The sequence below is a fragment of the Ornithorhynchus anatinus genome, chromosome 8 (genome assembly GCF_004115215.2).
Source record: "Ornithorhynchus anatinus isolate Pmale09 chromosome 8, mOrnAna1.pri.v4, whole genome shotgun sequence".
Classification (NCBI taxonomy): domain Eukaryota; kingdom Metazoa; phylum Chordata; class Mammalia; order Monotremata; family Ornithorhynchidae; genus Ornithorhynchus; species Ornithorhynchus anatinus.
The window spans coordinates 63434884-63454128 of record NC_041735.1 but is presented as its reverse complement, the minus strand read 5'-3'; the positions used below and the strand labels follow the sequence as shown (position 1 = coordinate 63454128).

Sequence of the window (19245 nt, the reverse complement as noted above, 5' to 3'; positions counted from 1 at the left end):
AAAATTATTGATACCTGAATACTGACCATTGCATTCTGAGAACAAGTACCTCATGGAAAAAAAGAAAATCAACCTCGATTCCCATACCTTCAATATTCCCAGTGAAACTGAAAACACCACGTTTTAAAATCGGGCTGACCGAGTGTGGGGTAGAACATTTACATATTTCATATTTGCCAAATTTTTTTTTGGCATTTTTGTGCTAATCAAAACAACTTGCATTCTTTGCCTGCAGACCAGAGGTGCTGCTGGAAATGGAACATGAACAGACAAGCATCATTCCAGCCAAAATGCTTCCTTGTCATTTTAATCTCCCTTTGATTTTTTTTTTTTTAATAAAGGTGCTGATCATTTATCTTAGATTCTGCAGAGCAGAGAAATCGAAGGTGCATATATATGTGTGTGTGGGTGTGTGGGCACATATATACAAGTAACCACTTACCTGTGTGTAATGGACCAAAAGGCCATATACAAAAATATTTCTAGTTTTCACTTGCTCTGCAAAATCTCTGATTCCCACTAGATCTTCTACTGGACCGCTCAACGAAGGAGTTTCCGAATCATGCAAATGCACCTGAAAAGGGACATAGGAAAAGTGATGGGGTGTGGGAATACACATTCACTGCACGTGCCATTTACAAATGAACCGAAACACAATGCTTCAAAGCACATGGAAGTAAGATATTACAAATCGCTTTCATTGACTGGCATTAATTTCCACCTAATGCCAGTCATGATTATCTAACGTCACGTACCGGGAGCCGTCGTAAAAATCCAGGGATAACAATATGCCGAAGAAAAGCAGAATTCACTGTTCTCTACCATCTTTAAAATAGGTCATTAAAATGATTTTAAAGCATCTCTAATCTCTGATCCATCTTTCATGGAATTGTTGGGTATCAAGGGATTTGCAGATTGAACTTTCATCTGAGGAAATCATAAGACAACTACACATGTTTTAATTTAACTTCCTTTAGCTGTGCTTTGTGACCACAAATCCTCCCAGGGCCGCTGCCTTTGTCTTCTTTATGGGACACTGAAGCCCCAGTTCTCAAAAATGGCCTCTGCAGAAAGGCCCTGAATATGTTTGTTCCCAAAAACCAAACAGGAGCCCCCAAATAGCCTTTTTCAGACTGCCAGCAAGGGCTGTTTTGGGAAAGGCTCTTTGGTTCGCCTGCAACGCAAATACATACGTGGGTCAGATTTGCCATTTGGGGAAATCAAGGGGCAATGGTGGAGAGGAGCCGATAAATGCACTATATAAGAAAGGACGCTTCTAACAGCAAAGCATTGTATTACTCAGACTAGGCAGACCAGCAACTTCCCACTTGACTGTAATCTAATGTCCTTGGAGTGTTACTTTCACCACCTGGCTACAGGTTAGGGGGACTGATTCAGTTCTCAGGAAAGGGGGTGAATCTGGGTAGGATAGTCCAAACAGCAGGCCTGCCAAGCTTGAACTATTTAGAAGGTGTTCAGAGAGAGAGCCTCTCGTGGATCTCACGTCCTCAGCTCCTGGGATTCAAACTATGTGTACACAACTCCGACTCTATCAGCATTAATGTAATCGGGAGCCTGTGAAACACAAATCATGGACTGCTCTTCAACCAAGTAAAGAAATGAGAGTTTTGGGGGTGTTTCCTTATAAATGAAAAAAAAAAAAATCTTTCCCTTTTCCTCCAGGTTCAGAAGCTGGATGACGCCATTTGATAAGCACAAGGGGATTTTTACCAGATGTTCTTCCTAATACTACATAACTAAGAGCATAATCCAGATTTTCCTCTGCATTTTAAGCACCTAAGAAACCTCTATAGCTCATGAGTCCCAGGTGTTCCCTGGAGAAGCAAAGTGATTAGAAAGCATCACTGACAAAGCTGAAGTGGAACCGATTTCTTTCCCGAGATAGGAAATGGATTTGCCATAGATAAGCTACTGGGTAATTATCTGGATAACTCAGACCCAAAAGAGTGAGACCTATTTTTGGCTACACTAAATGCACTGATAACATGATCCTCTACTTTGGCTCTAGCTCTGTTGAACGACCCAGAGGTACACCACAAATTGGATGCCTATTATAGGCCTTCTCCTAAGCGCCGCGTGGGTTTTAAAACAATCACCTCGCCTCCCTACCTCACCCTACTGCAACCCAGCCCGCATACTCGGTTCTTCTGATAGCAACACATTCACTGTACCTCGATCTCATCTATCTCATCGCTGACCTCTGGCCTATGTCCTGCCTCTGGCCTAGAATGCCCTCCTTCTTCACATCCGACAGATAATCACCCGCCCCACCTTCAAAGCCATATTGAAGGCGCATCTCCTCCAACTGGCCTTACCTAAGTCCTCATTTCCTTTTCTCCCACTCCCTTCTGTGTCTCCCTGACTTGCTCACTGTATTTATCTCCTTCCACCCCCACCACTCACTAGCCCATATCTGTAATTTATTTATTAATACTAATGGCTGTCTCCCCTTCTAGACTGTAAGCTCGTGTGGGCAGGAAACATGTCAACCAACTCTGTTGTATTTTACTCTCCCATGCACTTAGTACAGTGCTCTGCACCCAATACGCGTTCAGTCAACACCACCAGTGACGATTGATGATGATGATATTGGTGGAGCAGGAGTGGAGTAGGGATTATGTTCCCAGTTGGGGAAGATAATAATAATAATTATAATGGTATTTAAGTGCTCACTATGTGCCAAGCACTGTTCTAAGCACTGGCATAGATACAAGGTAATCAGGTTGTTCCACGTGGGGCTCACAGTCTTAAACCCCATTTTACAGACGAGGGAACTGAGGCACAGTTAAATGACTTGCCCAAAGTCACACGGCTGACAAGTGGCAGAGCCGGAATTAAAACCTATGTCCTCTGACTCCCAAGCCCGCGCTCTGTCCACTGAGCCATGCAGCTTCCCTAGATAAATACAATCCCTGCGGGCAAGTTTCATGTCAACCAGCTCAATTGTACTGTACTCTCCCAAGAGTTTAGTACAGTGCTCTGCCCATTGTAAGTGCTCAACAAATACCACTGATTGACTGATTAACCGAAAATGGAGAGAGTGACACGGTCCCCTCAGTACCTGTTCTTTCTGTGGTGATGCCCATCAGATAGGTCTTCCCACAGAGGAAAAAAGAAAAAATCATTTTCTTCATAATAATAATTTTGATATTTGATATTGTTAGTCCCACATGGGACCTAAGTAAGAGAAGCCATGTCTACCAACTCTGATATATCATACGCTCCAAAATGCTTAGTATAGTGTCCTGCACACAGTAAGCATTCAAAAAATAAAATGGATTGGTCGAGGGAGAACAGGTATTCAATCTCCACTCTGAAGTGAACTGACTTGCCCAAGGTCACATAGCAGAGCCAGAACTAGAACCCGGAACTTCCGACTCCCAGGCCCAAGCTCCTTCCTCTAGACCACACTGCTGCTCATTACTTACATTTATTTCATCCATGTGAGTAGCCAAGCTCTTCTGATAAATTTGGAGTTCGGTTGGGGTGGTAAAGTGGCTAAGCGTGGTTAGCCCTAAGACACTGTGGGTGGGCACTATTACTGGCAGAATGGGGTCCTGGGGAGGATTTGTTTGAGGCCCAGAGTAGCCCCTCATGGATTATCTGCATTCAGCTTTCCACATGCTTTCAATTTATGCAGAGCATTTGTTTAGTAAATATTTAATAACGTAATGTTGCTCCCCAGTGCATTCATTTCTTGGCATATTATTTTGGATCATGTTCTTCCCACGTCTCTGAGGGCAGGTTCATTCACTAAATAAACAAGATTTAAAAATAGGGTGACCAATGTTTTACCTTCCAGCTACTCTCCCCAAAATGCCCATTCAGTATTTTCAACATCATCCATTCTCCTACCAAGGCCTGAGGATAAAAAGGGTCCTTGAGACATAAAGGCAAATGTACTCTGGATTTACAAGAACATCAATTATGGAGATGAAAATCAAATTGCTAATGCCCACCAAAGTGGAAGGATTTCCAAAATGAGTATTTTGGTAGCTTGCAACGACTAAATTGGGAGAAAAGATAAGTAATGTAACCTAATGAAGCCTTTACCATTCAATTCTCCAAATGCAATTCTCAGGCCACCCCTGAATAGGTCCGTGATTCTTCAAAGAGCTCTGAGAAATTCTGAGAAACTTCAACAAAGCCATCGTCTCTATGGATGATAAAATTATTCTCCTTCTATGGTAAATGGGGATTCGATACCTCTTCTTTTATTTTATTAAAGATGTGTATATATTTATTTATATTGATGCTATTGATGCCTGTCTACTTGTTTGGTTTTATTTTGTTGTCTGTTTCCCCCTTTCTAGACCGTGAGCCTGTTGTTGGGTAAGAATTGTCTCTCTGTGTTGCCAAATTGTCCTTCCAAGCTCTTAGTACAGTGCTCAATAAACACCATTGAATGAAAGAATGAATATGGTACCTAGAGTAAGTGCTTAACAAATACCACAGTTGTCTTTGTTGCCCCAAATCTTACCAAAAATTGCTTCTGATTAGAGATGGAAAAAAGGACTTAAGAATCCTCTTCAGGTCTTGAATTTCAATGCCCTGTGGGCAGAAGCTCACAATTGGAGAAGCAGTGCGGACTAGTGAAAAGAGTACAGGTCTGGGAGTCGGAGGAGCCGGCTCTGCCATTCGCTTGATGGGTGCTCTTGGACAAGTCACTTCACTGCTCTATGACTCGGTTTCCTCATCGGTAAAAAGGCAAATTCAGATGTTCTCCTTCCTATTGAGAGTAGGAGTCCTATGTGGGAGAGGGACTGTGTTCAACCTGATTAATGTGGATCTGCTCGAGCACTGAGAATGGTGGTTGGCACATATTAAAGGCTTAACAAATACCACAATTATTATTATTACTATCATCATTATTACGAATGTGTCTTCTGCTTCTTTTGGACTTTATCAAGTGCTTAGTACACTCAACTGCCTTATAAGTGCTCAATAAATACCGTTACTATAATTCAAGGGATTACTTTTGTAGATTTTTTATTCTTTTTTTGCATTCCCAATATGATTCAAATCAGCCATTCATTTAAGTCATTCAATCAGATTTATTGAGCATTTACCGTGTGCAGAGCACTGTATTAAGTGCTTGGGAAAGTACAACACAACAAAAAACTGACACGTTTCTTGTCCACAATGAGCCTACAGTCTAGAGGGTTACAGCCAACAGGGGCATCTAGAAAAAGCCATTGCGGGTTGTGGGTCAAGGAGGGACCGCCACTGGTGCGGAAGCACCTCACGATCAACAGCATTTTTTAAATGTTTACCTGTGCCGCACACCTTGATGAGCGCTTGGAAGACTGAGCTAGCGTGAAGAGACATGATCCCTACCCTCAAGGAGTTTACAGTCTAGTGGAGGAAACAGGCACTAAAATAAATGACATGTAGTGGAAGCAACAGAAACTCCAAAAGTTGCCCATCCACTTTCGTATCACACAAATTCTCTTCTCCATTGGTTTTAAAGCTGTCCATCACCTTGCCCCCTTCTACCTCACCTCCCTTTCCTCCTCCTTCAGCCCAGCCCAAACTCCGCTTCTCTGGTGCCGCTCACCTCCTCACTGTGCCTCGTTCTCACCTGTCCCACCGCGGACCCCTGGCCCACGTCCTATCTCTGGCCTGGAACGCCCTCCCTCCTCAAATCTGACAGACCATTACACTCCCTGCCATCAAAGCTTCATTAAAGACACATCTCCTCCAAGAGGCCTTTCCAGATTAAGCCCCACTTTTCCTCTTCTCCCACTCCCTTCTGCATCACCCTGATTTGCCCCCTTTTTTAATCCCCACTCCCAGCCCCACAGAACTTCTGTACATAACTGTACTTTTATTCATTTCTATTCATGTGTGTCTCCTTCCCTCTAGAATGTAAGCTCATTGTGGGCAGGGAATGTCACTGTTTATTGTTGTACTGTACTTTCCCAAGCGCTTAATATAATGCTCTGCCCACAGTAAGTGCTCAATAAATACGACTGAATGGATGAATGAATGAAGTACAGGTACAAAAGGGTTGGGGCGGGGTGTTTAACTATCGGCATAGGGGTTACGGACCCCGTTGCATAAGTGATGCAGCATTGTGGCAAATAGGGTAGGGCGAGGAGAGATTAGTCAGGGAAGACCTCCTGGAGGAGGTGGGCTTTCAGCAGAGCTCTGAAGATGCGGAGAATGAGAACCGCCGGATACGAAGGAGGATGGAGTAGGTCCAAGCAGGAAGGAGGAAGTGACCAAGAGGTCGGTGGCGTGAGAGAGGAGAACGAGGAGCAGTGCTTGGATGAGCACAAGAGATCTTTGATTTTCCGGTCTGCTGGGACGTTCTCCCAGTAGTACCAAGGGATCCTTGGCCAAGGAAGGAGCCCATCCGGAGCCGGTTAGAGTGACACGGGAGAGGCGAGGAAAGGATCTTCAGAAACTCCCACCTCGCGCTCTCGAGAGTCCGTTCCGGGATGGCCCACTGAGAATTTCTTAGGCAGTCTGCCCAGCACAACTGCTCTGTCAGTCAGTCATATCTGTTGAGTGCCTAATATGTGTAGAGCACTGTGCTAAGCGCTTGGGAGAGTGCAATATAGTAACAGACACATTCCCTGACCACAGTGAGCTTACAGCCTAGAGGGGGAGGCAGACATTAATATAAACAAAAAAAAATTACAGAGATGATCATAAGTGATGTGGGCCTGGGAGGGGGGATGAATAAAGGGAGCAAGTCAGGACAACGCAGAAGGGACTGGAAAGAAAGCAAAAGAGATTTTAGTCAGGGAAGGCCTCTTGGAGGAGATGCGCCATCAATGAGACTTTGAAAGCGGTGACATTAATTGTCTGTCGTCTGTGAAGATGGAGGGCGTTCCAGGCCAGAGGCAGGACGTGGTTGAGAGCTCAGCGGCGAGATAGTAGGGATCGAGATACAAGTCAAAATCATGAAGTCACCGTGTCCTCTGCCCACAAGGAGCTTAGAGTCTGGAGTCGCAATCGATACAATCACAGAGAAGTACTGAGAAGCAGTGTGACCTAGTGAAAAAAGTGGGGCTTGAGAGTCTCAGACTCTAAGCTCCTCCTCTAGACTGGAAGCTCACTGTGGGCAGGGAAGGTGTCTACCAACTCTGTTGTACTTGTACTCTCTCAAGCACTTAGTTCCGTGCTCTGCACACAGTAAGTGCTCAGTAAATGCCACGGATTGATTGATTATTTGAGTCAGGGGACCTGGATTCTAATTCCCACTCCGCCATTTGTCTACTGCTTGATCTTGTCTAATTCCCTTAAAATGTCTTTGCTTTGGTTTTCTCTTCTGTAAAATGGGGATTAAATGCCCGCTTCTCCTTACCCCTTGAACTATAAGCCCCATATAGGGCAGAGATGGTGTTCATCCTGAATATCTTCTACCTCTCCTAGCTTATGTGTAGCGCTTGATACCCAAGGGCTTAAAAAATACCTTAATTAATAATAATGATGGTATTTGTGAAGCGCTTAATATGTGTCAAGCAGCGTGGCTCAGTGGAAAGAGCCCGGGCTGGGGAGTCAGAGGTCATGGGTTCGAATCCCGGGTCTGTCACTTGTCAGCTGTGTGGCCATGGTCAAGTCACTTCACTTCTCTGTGCCTCACTTACCTCATCTGCAAAATGGGGATTAACTGTGAGCCTCACGTGGGACAACCTGATTACCCTGTACCTACCCCGCACTTAGAACAGTGCTCTGCACATAGTAAGTGCTTAACAAATACTAACATTATTATTACTACTCCGTGTAGGGTAGTCCACTTAGAGTTTGGGAGAGTATATTGAAGTTAAAGACATATGATTTTCTGCCTTCAGTGATCTTACAAGCTCATGAGGGAGAAAGGCAAACAATTTTTTAGAGTTGGTGAAAAAAGAGACATACGATTGATTTTAACAAGAGAATGGAATGAAATATAAGTGAATAACTATGGGCATAAATAATAAGGTATGTAAATCCACCTGGATGCGGGTGGCTTAGTCGGTAGCTTATTTTGTACTTGAGGATATGACCCAAGAGAAGAAAATTGTAAGAGGCATGGATTGAAAGAGGTAAGAATAAGAGAAAAAACATAAATGACATTTCTTAATAAAATGCCCTCAATCCCAAAGGAGTGAACTAATTCCTCATCTTTAAATAATGCATAATTATCCAACTGAAACAACCAAGACTCCGGATGGTAGGATGAATGAAACAGGCTGTCGTCTTCTTTGCCTTGCCCTGCTTGAGACACTTCCTATTTGTATGAAATAAATCTACCATAGCTTGCATTTCCAGCAGGTATATCTGAAATCACTTAAGAGGAAAATTAATGTTATTTTAAGCATTTATGAAATCATAAGCTGAAAGCGTCTTCAGAAATTGTTTTGCAAATTGGTCTGTCCTTTGGGATTAAAAACCCCAGTGTAACAATTAGTTTTAAGGGTACAGTATGTCCAAAATTGACTTAATTCATTAAATGACTGCTGAAAGCAATTCTATTTCCTCTTAGCTTTCCCATCTGTAGCATGTTGTAGGAATCATAAGTTTAAAGAATTCAACTAGTTACCAGTGATTCACATGAGGCATTGATTTGTACAGCTAAACTATTGATTTAAAACATAAATCAATCCCCATCTCAGTTTCTCTAGTTCTGAAAACTGTAGAAGGAATCATAAATCTTGAGCACAATCTGTAACCGAAAAGACCGTACACATTCACATTTCTGCAAACACCCATTTTGCTGTGCACTGTATGTTGTCTTTAGATAAGGAAAGTCTAATCCCGTGGGTGAAAATGCCAGTTTCGCATGCTAAAGATGTTCATTACTTCAATAGCAATTACCTAGAATCATTACTAAGGTTATTCCCAGGCCACCGAGATCAACATTTGGAAGGCATTAAGTAGAACGCTTAGCAGATGAATGTTGTTGGAGTTTATCCAAGTTTAAATATGGCTAATTTGTCTCTGAAAAGCCAAAAACGATCTAGTTTGACTACTCTGAATTTACCTGAAAAAAAAAAAAGAAACCGAAAAAACTATTTCCACTGAATTTTGTAACCACCTCTAAATTCTATATTCTTTTTCAAAAACAAGGAAGAAAAAAAAACTTTGTAAGAGAGGAGGAATTTGACAAGCCTGCCAAGAAATTACAAGGCATTCCAAAGCATACCAATATGAGAGTGGTGCCAGAGATAAGCTTTGGCAACCCAAATGAATAAAATGCCTTTCCCTGCTTTTTCCACCTTCATTTTTTCATGCCATGGTAAGCAGTAGTCTTAGAAACTGAGACTAGTAATAATATGAAACAATACCCATCACCATAATAATAATAATAATAATAATGTTGGTATTTGTTAAGCGCTTACTATGTGCCGAGCACTGTTCTAAGCGCTGGGGTAGACATAGGGGAATCAGGTTGTCCCACGTGGGGCTCACAGTCTCAATCCTCATTTTACAGATGAGGGAACTGAGGCACAGAGAAGTTAAGTGACTTGCCCACAGTCACACTGCCGACAAGTGGCAGAGCTGGGATTCGAACTCATGAGCCCTGACTCCAAAGCCCGTGCTCTTTCCACTGAGCCACGCTGCTTCTCTGGAAAACATCGACGAAGATTAGTGTGGTCAAGTGAAATGAGCCCGGGCCTAGGTGTCAGAGGAACTGGGTTTTTGTTTTCTGGTTGGTTTTGTTTTTTTTTTTTTTTATGGCATTTGCTAAGTACTCACTATAATAATGTTGGTATTTGTTAAACGCTTACTATGTGCCGAGCACTGTTCTAAGCGCTGGGGGAGATACAGGGTAATCAGGTTGTCCCACGTGAGGCTCACAGTTAATCCCCATTTTACAGATGAGGTAACTGAGGCACCGAGAAGTGAAGTGACTTACCCACAGTCACACAGCTGACAAGTGGTAGAGCCGGGAGTCGAACCCATGACCTCTGACTCCGAAGCCCAGGCTCTTTCCACTGAGCCACGCTGCTTCAGACACTGCACTAAACACCAGGGTAGATTAAAGCTAATCAAGTGGACACAGTTCATGTCCCAAATGGGACTCACGGTTTTAGTTCCCATTTTATTTATGTGGTAACTGAGGCACAGAGAAGCTAAGTGATATCCCCAAGGTCACACAGCAGACAAGTGGCAGAGTGAGGATTAGAACCCAGGTCCTTCTAACTCCCAGGCTCATGTTCTATCTACTCGACTACAATACTTCTCCAATCCCGGCTCTGCCAATTGCCTGCTGGGCGACCTTGGACAAGTCACTTAAGTTCTCTGGCCTTCGGTTACCTCCTCTGTAAAATGGGCATTAAATCCTCCTCCCTCCAATTTAGATTATGAGCCCAGCGTAGGACAGAGACTGTGTCTAACCTGATAACCTTGTATTTACCCCAGTGCTTAGAACAGTACTTGAAACATAATAGGTGCTTAACAAGCACTACACAAAAGCATATGTTCAAGTTTCTTTTTCAGTTTGTTCTTTTGAGTTGCTTAATGATAATGTTCAGCTATCAACTAGGATTATAGCAATAACATAGAGAACCTGTGAAAAACATGATGAAATGAAAATGCGCTGAGGGAATACTGGATAGAACACATCCCGGTGTCCCTTAACAAGTTGGTAACCTACGCTTACTTTGTTGCCGATGCAATTTAACCTTCCTAGAGAATGGTGGTCACTTAATTACTAATCACATGATACTCCCTGGCATTTCTATGAAGAAACGTGTTCAATATCCCTTACTATGGGCAGAACCTTGTTGGAGAAATGTTTAAACCGTATTGGAAGCAGAACTGAAGTCCAAGGGGACTGTACTCCCGCTAGTTTTCTAGGAACTGTATTTCCTTGGTCAGTCTGTTAGTCAATGAGACATATTTATTGAACGCTTACTGTGTGCAGAGCACTGTACTAAGTGCTTGGGATAGTAAAACACAGAAATATAACAGATGCATTCCCCACTCATAATGAGCTTACAGTCTAGAGGGGGAGACAGACATTTATATACGTAAAAAAAATTACGGATATGTACAAAAGTGCTGTGGGGCTGGGAGGGAGTTGAATAAAGGAGCAAGCAGAATGACACTCAATTTCCCTTTCTCAATGTTTTCTCAAGCTTTGGCTACACCATATACTTGAGCGTGACTGGAAGAATTTACTTCCACAAACAAATTGCAGGTCTGATCCCATGGTGGATTGGAGTAATTAAAATCCCCTCTGAGGCACTTGGCATTATTTGCAAAAATGGAGGAAGACACGACACCACATCGACATCAACTCAGTTTAGCAGCTTTAGAAACAGATAGAAGTGACAGACTTTCTCTGAAAAGATTAACTGTCTCTGTTATGGCACCAAACCACTGGTAAGTAGAAAAAGTCAAAACTAAGCATTCACCATTCTCGCCACCCCCAGAAAAGCCAATGGTGATTCACATGGAACAAATAATGCAAATGTTAATTCTAACTGTATTTACTGAGCTCCTTACTATCTCCTGAGGGAAGTGAAGCCGATAGAAACGTGTATATTTTTTTTTCAAGATCTGCAAACCTGAGCTATTATCCAAGACCCCAGTTCTCTTGGCAGACTCAATCCATCCATGGTAAATAGGTCATTACCAGAGAGATTAGTCAAGGTAACAATTAAATTGGCCTAACTATATATTCACTAGATAAACTAACTAAATAGACAGAGAAGCAGCGTGGCTCAGTAGAAAGGGCACGGGCTTAGAAATCAGAGGTCATGGGTTCTAATCCCAGTTCCGCCGCCTGTCAGCTGTGTGACTTTGGGCAAGTCACTTCACTTCTTGGTGCCTCAGTGACCTCATCTGTGAAATGGGGATTAAGACTGTGAGCCTCACGTGGGACAACTTGATTCCCCTGTATCTAGCCCAGCGTTTAGAACAGTGGTCGGGACATAGTAAGTGCTTAACAAATACCAACATTATTATTATTATCAACAAGTGTTCTCGAGATCAGAAAAGTATGATCTTGAAGTTATTTGACTCAATTCTAAAATAAAGAATACATCTCGACCCCACTGACGGGTAAATGAACACTTCATTTTATCCCGAAGCACCGTCGCGAATGGAGAATATGGGAGAATTTGGCCTTCATCATTCAAGGTTTCCCTTCTATTGTCAATAAATATCCTCTCCTGATCAAATGAGATTTTGAGACTTCCTAAGAAATTATCACTGTTCGCATTAGGGTTTGGCGCACCGACAATGTATTTATTCTGAGAGGCTTTCACAGGGGTTAATAGAGCCTTCAAAACATCTTACTTTTTTACGGTATTTGGTAAGCGTTTACCATTTGCCAGGCACTACATACTATCCGCTGGCGTGGATACAAGCTAATCAAGTTGGACACAATCCAGGCCCCATATGGGGCTCACAGTTTTAATCCCCATTTTAGAGATGAGGTAACTGAGGCACATAGAAGTGACTTGTTTGAGGTCACAAAGCAGATTAGCGGTGGAGCCTGAATTAGAATTCATGTCCTCTGACTTCCAGGCACTTGCTCTTTCCACTAGGCCATGCTGCTTCCTGTTGCTACTGGAAAATGAATTCCAAGTATAAAGTTTCCCCCAAAAAGTAAAAAAAAAAACCTTAAAACACTACTGCGACTTCTTGGATTCTTCCAATTATAATTCCATGACCCAAATGATGATTTAATAATAATTATAATTAATGATAATTACGGCATTTTTTAAGCATTTACGGTGTGCCAGACACTGTTCTAGGCTCAGGGGCAGATACAAGATAATCAGGTTGGACATAGTCCCTGTCCCACTCAGGACTCATAATCTTAATCCCCATTTTACAGATGGGGGAACTGAAGCACAGAGAGGTTAACCATGGTATTTCTTAAGTGCTTACTGTGTACCAGGCTCTGAAATACGCACTGGGGTGGACACGAGCAAAATGAGTTGGACACAGCTCCTGTCTCATGTGGGGCTCACAGTCTCAATCCCCATTTTGCGGATTGAGGCCCAGAGAAGTGGAGTGATTTGCCCAAGGTCACACAGCAGACAAGTGGTGGAGCCGGGATTACAAACCATGAGCTTCCCACTCCCAGGCTCAGACTCTATCCACTATGCCATGTCCAAGGTCACACAGTAAATGAGTGGCAGAGTCAGGATTAGAATCCACACCTTGCCACTCTCATATCATATCATATCATATCACTTTATACCTTTGAGCTGACAACTGAACTTGCCTTGATATCTGGTAGGGCTAAAATTGCCAATTACCTAGTAAAATTATTCCACATTTCACTTACTCGTTTAGATTAAATACACTCAATAAATGGGAAAGTCAGGGTGAATTCAAAGATTTTTATGTTTGGTTTTGTTTTCATGGTAGTTGTTAAGCACTTACTATCTGCCATGCACTGTACTAAGCACTGGGGTAGATACAAGGTAATCAGGTTGGACACAGTCCATGTCCCACAAGGGGCTCACAGCCTTAATCCCCATTTTACAGATGCGGTAACTGAGGCACAAATACATTGTGACTTCAAGGATTAATGCAAATAATATTACTGCCTTTAATGAGAACTGTGATATTTATTAGGCATTTTATAGGTGCTAAGCATTCGGGTTGATTTAGATAATCAGAATGGACTTAATCCCTGTTCTAAACAGGCTCAAAGTCTTAAAATCTAAACAGGCTCAGGGTCTACGCATTTAAAGTAGCTAGTTACATCTCTGACTTCACATGCAATGGGTGGCGGAGATTTGATACAACTGCCCAGATATAACACAAGGCAAAACAACCTTCGAGAAAAAAACAAAAGATCTCAGCCCTATCTGTCCAGTGAAAACGACTTCCTGACATAATTCCTTAATTCTAGATTTTACCTGGATAATAACCGTGGTATTTTTTTTAAGTCTGTGTGCCAGGCATTATATTAAGCAATAGGGTCGGTACAAGATAATCAAATTGGGCACAATTTCTGTTCCACATGGGACTCCCAGTCTAAGGGAGAGGGAGAACAGGTACTGCATCCCCATTTTACAGATGAGGAAATAAAGGCACAAAGAGGTTGAGTGACTTATTCACTGTCCCAATTCCTTCACTTGCTCACAGACTTTCATGGAACTGACTTTAATGGAAGGAAATTACACGATGAAAGAAGGCTTCAATTGGCTTCGAGTTCAGAAAAGGAATTGTGCAATGTGTAACAGGCATGTCTGAAAAGGACGAGATACAAAAGAAAGTGCAAAGATGATGGAGATGATCTTTTGGTGTGGGGGTGGCGGGGGGTGGGGAGCGAGGTGGGGGGGAATCCATAATCATCTCTCATTCCAAGTCAGGACAATTTTGTACACGAGGATGATCTGGAAGGAATTTTCAAAATTTAAAGGTGACTGAACCCGCTTACCTCCACATACCGCATTAAACAAGGGAAGCTGTGTGGCCCGGTGGATAGAGCATGGGCCCGGGAGTCAGAGGACCTGGGATCTAATCCTGACTCTGCCAATGGCTTTCTGTGTGACCTTGGGCAAGTCACTTAACTTCTCTGTGCTGCAGTTTCCTCAACTGTAAAATGGGGATTAAATCTTCTCCCTCCTACTTGGACTGTGAGCCCCCTGTGGGACAAGGCCTGTCCAACCTGATAAACTTGTATCTACCCCAGTGCTTAGAACAGTGGAGGACACACAGCAAGTGCTTAACGAATACCATAAAAAAGACTGAGACTTTAAAAAAGACTTTCCCAGACTGAGCTTCCCCTTTTCCCTCTGCTGCCTCTCTGCCCCACCCTTCACCTCCCTTCGGATAAGCCCCCCTTTTCCCCCCCTTTCCCTCTGCTCCTTCCCCTTCCCCTCCCCTCAGCACTGTGCTTGACCACTCAATTGTATATATTTTTATTATGCTATTTATTCTGTTAATGAGATGTACATCCCCTTGATTGTATTTATTGCTATTGTTTTTGTCTGTCACCCCAATTAGACTGTAAGCCCGTCAATGGGCAGGAACTGTCTCTATCTGCTGCTGATCTGTACATTCCAAGCACTTAGTACAGTGCCCTGCACATAGTAAGGGCTCAATAAATATTAGTGAATGAATGAATGAAAAAAGACCCCGCAGGTTGCAATGAAAGTAACATAATGATTATGAGTTGATTATCAGTCAATCAGTGGTATGTACTGAGTGTTTATTGTATGCAGAGCTCTGTAATAATAATAATAATAATGTTGGTATTTGTTAAGCGCTTACTATGTGCAGGGCACTGTTCTAAGGGCTGGGGTAGATGCAGGGTAATCAGGTTGTCCCACATGAGGCTCACAGTCTTCATCCCCATTTTACAGATGAGGTAACGGAGGCACAGAGAAGTTAAGTGACTTGCCCACAGTCCTAAGCCCTTGGAAGAGTACAGTACAACAGAATGGATAAACACATTCCCTGCCCATACGGGACGTGCAGTCCAGTGGAGGAAAATACAATCTGGATTTTTGAGATGAGATATGCTTACCGAAATGATAACCACAGGATACAAAACAGAAAGATCCGTGTTTCCCAGCATTTTCACTAAGTTCTGAGTTTCTAAGAAGTCTGAGCTCGTATCCTAAGAGAAAGCAGAGAAAACTAATGAAACCTAAAGCATATAGCGTATAAAAGCAGAAGAGGCACAACAGCTAAAATATCTTAAAGGTAAACCGCCCCCCACTCTTTCGCTGTGACTTAAATTCAGTTTGATTCAGTTGAATTCAATCATATTTATTGAGCATTTATTGGGTGTAGAACACTGTAATAATAATAATAATAATTATGATGTTTGGTATGCACTTACTACGTGCCAGGCACTATACTGAGCACTGGGGTGGATACAAGCAAATTGGGTTGAACAGAGTGTCTGTCCCGCGTGGGGCTCATAGTCTCAATCCCTATTTTATAGATGAGGTATCTGAGGTACAGAGAAGTGAAGTGACTTGCCTAACATCACACAGCAGACAAGTGGAAGAGCCAGGATTAGAACCCATAACCTTCTGACTCCCGGGTCTACGCTCGATCTACTTCACCATGCTACTTCTCACTACGCCATGCTGCTCCTTGTCCAAGCCCTTGGGAGAGTACAATCCAACAATAAACGGATACATTCCGTGCCCAAAATGAATCTGTAAAGGAATTTTGTACGAGAAAGCAGGGCTGCCTCTCTGGGGTTTTAAGCTGGATGGATTGCCCTTTTTGATGCTGTCATTCAAATGCCTTCCACAGAGATATCCTCTTAGCACCATATCAGTACAAATACTGAGAGTGCTTTGAAAAAAAAGACTTCTTAACAAAGGACTAACTTATAGGATATTGGAGCTTTCCAGTGACCGAATACAAAAGCAAATAAATACAGTCTACACTGCAGAGTGAAAGTCTTTTTTATGGAGCTAGTTTCCAACTCCTTTCTTACCAGAGAGTACAGAAAACTGTTGTTTTGTGGTTTTTTTTTTTTTTTTACAAATAGCACATTTTTTAGCAGAGCCATGTGTTTTGCATCACTTACATTGACTACTTACATTTATGCAAATGAAACTGTAGCATTGTCCTACAAAGATGTTCTGAAGGTGCTGGTCGTTTTGACAGAGAGTCACCAGAGGCTCGTTACCCTGTGAGAAATAAGTATATAAGTACTTCATTAAGATACCGACTTTCACAATGAGATTTTCATTTTGTAAATATTTTCACATCCTCAAATTAACGTCTTTTTCCAGGACCGCTGACAAAGACTCTTCTGTAGCCTTTAGTAATTTTCAGCAACAAACGCCAAACTCTTGCCAAAAAGATTTCCAAGATGACACTAATTTCAGTTGTCGTTCGTTCACACACTGGCAGCGAAGTTAAAATGCCTCAAACACTTGCTTAGCCCCCAGGTGAAAAAACATCAAACTGCACCTCCCTCAGAGGCAAGAACAGTTTGGTGACATAAGATCTCAAGAAGCATCAATGAAAGGCTTGAGGGGAGAAAATGTCTTGGGAGGCATTCGCTTTGTTCTAGGGACCGGCTTGTATGTTTAATCTAAAAGGCTTTATTTCAGTTCAGAAATTATTACTCTGCATTAAATTCACAAAGAAAAATACAAACCCTTTATAAGCATGTATTGGAATCAAAGCCCAGGGGAGCGAGCTTTCAGTGGAGCACAATTAAGTATGTGTTGGACAGAGGAAAGGGGGTGGGGAAGGAGAAAAGACACCCAGTTCGCTCCAAAGAAAACGTGATTACATCATTTTATTTGAAATTCACACGAATCTATTAGAGGCAACATCAATAACCTTTCTCATACCTTAAATTATCAACAGCAAAAGATAACACAAAAGGCATCCAGTTGCCACTTCCAGTATTAAGATATAAAAGTATTTTTTGTATGGTATTTGTTCAACACTCTCTGTCCCAGGTACTGTTGTAAGTGCTGGGTAGACTCATTCCTTCGTTCATTTAATCATATTTATTGAGCTCTTGCATGCAAAGCACTGTGGTAAGAACTTGGGAGAGTACGATATAACAATAAATACACATTCCCTGCCCAAAACGAGCTTACAGTCTATACGAGCTAATCAGGTTGGACACGGTTCCTGTCCCACATGGGGCTCACGGTGTTAACCCCCATTTTATAGATGAGGTAACTGAGGCACAGAGAAGTGAAGTGACGTGCCCAAGATCACGCGGCAGTCAAGTGGCAGAGCCAGGATGAGAACCCCGATTCTTCCGACTCTACGTCCCACGCTCTATCCACTAGGCCACGGTGCTGCTCAGTGAATTAAAAATACAATGAAATATCGGCTAAACTGCTGGCTTGTTAGACGGCAAGGGAATGGACTGGATGAATCTGTCACCCCTTTTTCCGGTCCTACGGACCTACAAACAGATACGTTCTTTAGTTAGGCTTCAACCAAAGATTTCAAGCTAAATTTTGGCCACATCTCCACTTCTCAAACACCCTAAATGTTTGCTTATTTCTCTCCATATCCAGCAGAAACTCCTTACCATCGCCTTAACGGTCTTTCACCTACTACTTTCATATCGGTTCTCTTTTCCACCCCACCCCAATCTCTCCACTCCTCTCAAGATCACCTTCAAACTCCCTTTTCATCTTTGACCTATAACCTTCACTCAAAGTCTTATCTCTGCTCGGACCTTAACGCCCCTTTAAACCAACAAGTTCATAGCTCTCTACCATCTTCAAATCCCTCTTGAAATTCCACTTCCCTCAGGAAATCTCCCCCCAGTAATTCCCACCCCCAAGTCCTAGCCATCCCAGAAACCTCCTTAGCCCTGACATGGTTAAACCCATCTTCAACATTCAAGTATGACTGTATATGTAGCTCGATGGATGAATTGATAGTAAACATCGATCTACACAGGTGTAGTTGTTTGTACAATTATTCATCTATTTCTTCTTGCTATATTCCTGCTGTCTCTGTCGTCGCTTCATTCATTCTTTCTCCTGTGCCCATTCATTTGTAAATATTTTGAGTCTGTCTTCATCAATAAATTGTAAGAGCTTTGCCCACAGGAAGCATGCTTTTTCTTCTCTTATATTCACCTATTTAGTACAGTGCTCTGTCTTCAGAGGCAATTCAATCAATACTCTTAATTGATCTAGTTGACTAGAGAACTCGGTCTCCCGCCAAGAAAAATATGCTTATGAGGTCTTTCTAAGGGGGTGGTCTCCAGGGTAGGATGGTCCAAAGCTGCTGTTGCCATCATGCTCACTTTTTAAAGATCTTTCTTTTGCTTTTTGTGACATTTGCTAAACACCGATTATGTGCCGGGCACCCTTACTGAGCGCTGGGGTAGATACAAGCTAATAAGGTTGGGCACATCCATGTCCCCCATGGGGTTCACAGTCTTATTCCCCATTTTGCAGATGAGGTAACTGAAGCACAGGGAAATGAAATGACTTACCCAAAGTCACAGAGCAGACAAGTGGCAGAGTCGGGATTAGAACCCAGGTCCAGATCCGTGCTCTCTCCACTAGACCATGCTGCTTCTCTGCAGTTGTTACACTGATGGTATTTGGGGTTTCCTAAATTGTTACTTTTTTTTTTAGCTGTGCCGCTACTATGAGATTCCCTACCATGGAATTTACAACAAGAAAATACAGATGATGATATGTGCCTAAACTCTTGCAATTGTTTTCTCTAATTGTTTCATACTCCCCCACTGTAAAACATATGACCATATTCTTTTAGCAGTGGTAAACAGAGGCATTCCAGTTCTATATATCACTGGCTGTCGTTTTTTTGTTTATGTGTTTGTTTTATTTTACC

General features: G+C 42.5%; 1 protein-coding gene across 2 annotated transcripts in view; it reads right to left on the bottom strand.

Annotated features, from left to right (window-relative positions):
* CRPPA (CDP-L-ribitol pyrophosphorylase A) overlaps nt 1-19245 on the bottom strand; it is a 322588-nt gene that overhangs the window by 139007 nt on the left and 164336 nt on the right. For both annotated transcript variants that reach the window (XM_029071083.2, XM_039912943.1), the window contains 3 exons: nt 16494-16583; nt 15458-15550; nt 443-574 (listed from right to left, as the gene is read on the bottom strand). In XM_029071083.2, the coding sequence (XP_028926916.1) occupies nt 443-574; nt 15458-15550; nt 16494-16583 (315 nt within the window). The remainder of the gene's footprint in view (nt 1-442; nt 575-15457; nt 15551-16493; nt 16584-19245) is intronic.